Here is a 2,492-nt window from a genome sequence, read left to right on the forward strand (position 1 = left end):
CACTTTGGGAGGCCGAGGCGGGTGGATCACCTGAGGTCAGGAGTTCCAGACCAGCCTGGCCAACATAGTGAAACCCTGTCTCTACTAAAACCACAAAAATTAGCCGGGTGTGGTGTCGGGTGCCTGAAATCCGCTACTCGGGAGGCTGAGGTGGGAGAATCGCTTGAACCTGGGAGGTGGAGGTTACAGTGAGACAAGATTGCATCGCTCTGGGCCACAGAGCGAGACTCTGTCTCAAAAAACAACAAATTCTCCCAGGAAGAGGCGCAGTCACAGTTTTTTTGTTTGTTTGTTTGTTTGTTTGTATTTTTTTTAGTAGAGACGGGTTTTCACCAGGTTAACCAGGATGGTCTCGATCTCCTGACCTCATGATCCGCCCGTCTCGGCCTCCCAAAGTGCTGGGATTACAGGCTTGAGCCACTGCGCCCGGCCACAGTCACAGTTTTGATGATACCCTCTACCACACACACTAGTGAAACAAGGAAAACAAGAGGAAGGCGGAAAGACAGCGACTGTTGTGTCAAGAGAGCGGGGAAGAAACAGCAGAAGTGAAGCTCATTTTCATCAGCCAAGTGGCTCCTAGGATTTCTTAATCTCCCCCTGACTTCCTGTTCTCCACCCAGAACACCCATTGGTGAGTGGGGCGGGGCAGGAGGGAGCTGAAGAGTGAGAAAGCCATTATTTCAGCAAAAGGTTTTTCCTCCTTCTCTCAGTCCTCGAACCGCTGGCTCAGCCTCTCCGCCCACCACCTGTGAACGATGCAATGGAAGGTGTGCTGCGGACGCCCCGTGTCCCGTGCATAGGAACATCTCAGCCTCCAGGTCCTCTCCTTCCGGGCTCACGGCACCCCCATGCTACGAACCGCAGGCAGGGACGGCCTCTGTCGCCTGTCCGCCTACTTGGAAGAACTCGAGGCTGTGGAGCTGAAGAAGTTCAAGTTATACCTGGGGACTGCAACAGAGCTGGGAGAAGACAAGATCCCCTGGGGACGCATGGAGATGGCCAGTCCCCTGGAAATGGCCCAGCTGCTCATCACCCACTTTGGGACAGAGGCGGCTTGGAGGTTGGCTCTCAGCACCTTTGAACGGATGAACAGGAAGGACCTGTGGGAGAGAGGACAGAGAGAGGACCTGGTGAGGGGTAAGGAGGTGGCGGGACAGGCAAGGCTAGAACCCCAGCGGCGTGTGGTGACTCTTGCCTGTAATCTCAGCGCTTTGGGAGGCTGAAGAGGGCAGATCACTTGAGGTGAGGAGTTCAAGACCAGCCTAGACAACATAGTGAGGCTGTGTCTCTACCAAAAATCAAAAAAATTAGCCAGGTGTGGTGGTGCATGTCTGTGATCCCAGCTTCTCAGGAGGCTGAGGTGGGAGGATCACTTGAGACCAGAAGGTCGAGGCTGCAGTGAGCTATGATCCTACCACTGCACCCCAGCCTGGCTGACAGAGTGAGATCTTGCCCCAAATATTTTATATATATATAAATAATTTTATCTATTTTTTTGAGACAGGGTCCCACTGTCACCTGGGCTGCAGTGCAGTGGCAAAGTCATATAGCTCCCTGCAGCCTCAACCTCTTGAGTCAAAATGATCCTCTCACCTCAGCCCCCCTAGTGGCTGGGTCTACAGACGGATACCACCACGCCTGGCTACTTTTTAAAAATTTTTTGTAGCAATGGGGTCTCACTATGTTGCCCAGGCTGGTCTTGAACTCCTGGGCTCAAGCAATCCTCCCACCACAGCCTCGTGAGTAGCTAGGACCACAGGCACACGCACCAACGTACAGGCCCGATTTTGTTTTTGGTTTTTGTCGAGATGGAGTCTGCGTAACATATATGTATCTTAACCTAGAGGATGCTACGTCAACTGAAATAAGCCAGGCAGAGAAAGATACCACAGAATCTCACTTATATGGAATATAAAACAGTTGCACTTAGTCAAAGAATACAAGATTTACGTCAGGGCCAGGTGCGGTGGCTCACACCTGTCATCCCAGCACTTTCGGAGGCCAAGGCGGGTGGATCACTTGAGGTGAGGAGTTTGAGACCAGCCTGGCCAACATGGCGAAACCCCATCTCTACAAAAAATACAAAAATTACCCGGGCGTGGTGGCGGGCGCCTGTAATCCCAGCTACTCTGGAGGCTGAGACAGGAGAATCGCTTGAACCCAGGAGGCGGAGGTTGCCGTGAGCCGAGATCACACCACTGCACTCCAGCCTGGGTGACAGAGCGAGACTCCGTCTTTAAAAATAAATAAATAAATAAATTGAGACGGGAGGAAGAATTTCAAGGCTCTTTCCAGCCTGGTGACTGCGGCTTTCAGTAACACTGTCTTCCTGGAAAATTGCCAGCACACTAGATCTCAAGTCTTCTCCTCACACACACAAAATAAGTACATGAGGTGCTGGATAGGATAATTGGCTTGATTTAATGATGTTACATGTATACGTATGTCAAAATATCCCATTAAACACATGAATTTTTTTTTTTTTTTTT

General features: G+C 51.0%; 1 protein-coding gene across 1 annotated transcript in view; it reads left to right on the forward strand.

Annotated features, from left to right (window-relative positions):
• The first annotated feature begins 622 nt into the window (after window positions 1-622).
• NLRP12 (NLR family, pyrin domain containing 12) overlaps window positions 623-2,492 on the forward strand; it is a 35,685-nt gene continuing 33,815 nt past the window's right edge. The window contains exon 1 of the mRNA XM_011979578.1: window positions 623-1,140. Within this exon, the coding sequence (XP_011834968.1) occupies window positions 852-1,140 (289 nt within the window). The 5' untranslated portion in view covers window positions 623-851. The remainder of the gene's footprint in view (window positions 1,141-2,492) is intronic.

The sequence above is a fragment of the Mandrillus leucophaeus genome, unplaced genomic scaffold (assembly GCF_000951045.1).
Source record: "Mandrillus leucophaeus isolate KB7577 unplaced genomic scaffold, Mleu.le_1.0 Scaffold104, whole genome shotgun sequence".
Classification (NCBI taxonomy): Eukaryota; Metazoa; Chordata; class Mammalia; order Primates; family Cercopithecidae; genus Mandrillus; species Mandrillus leucophaeus.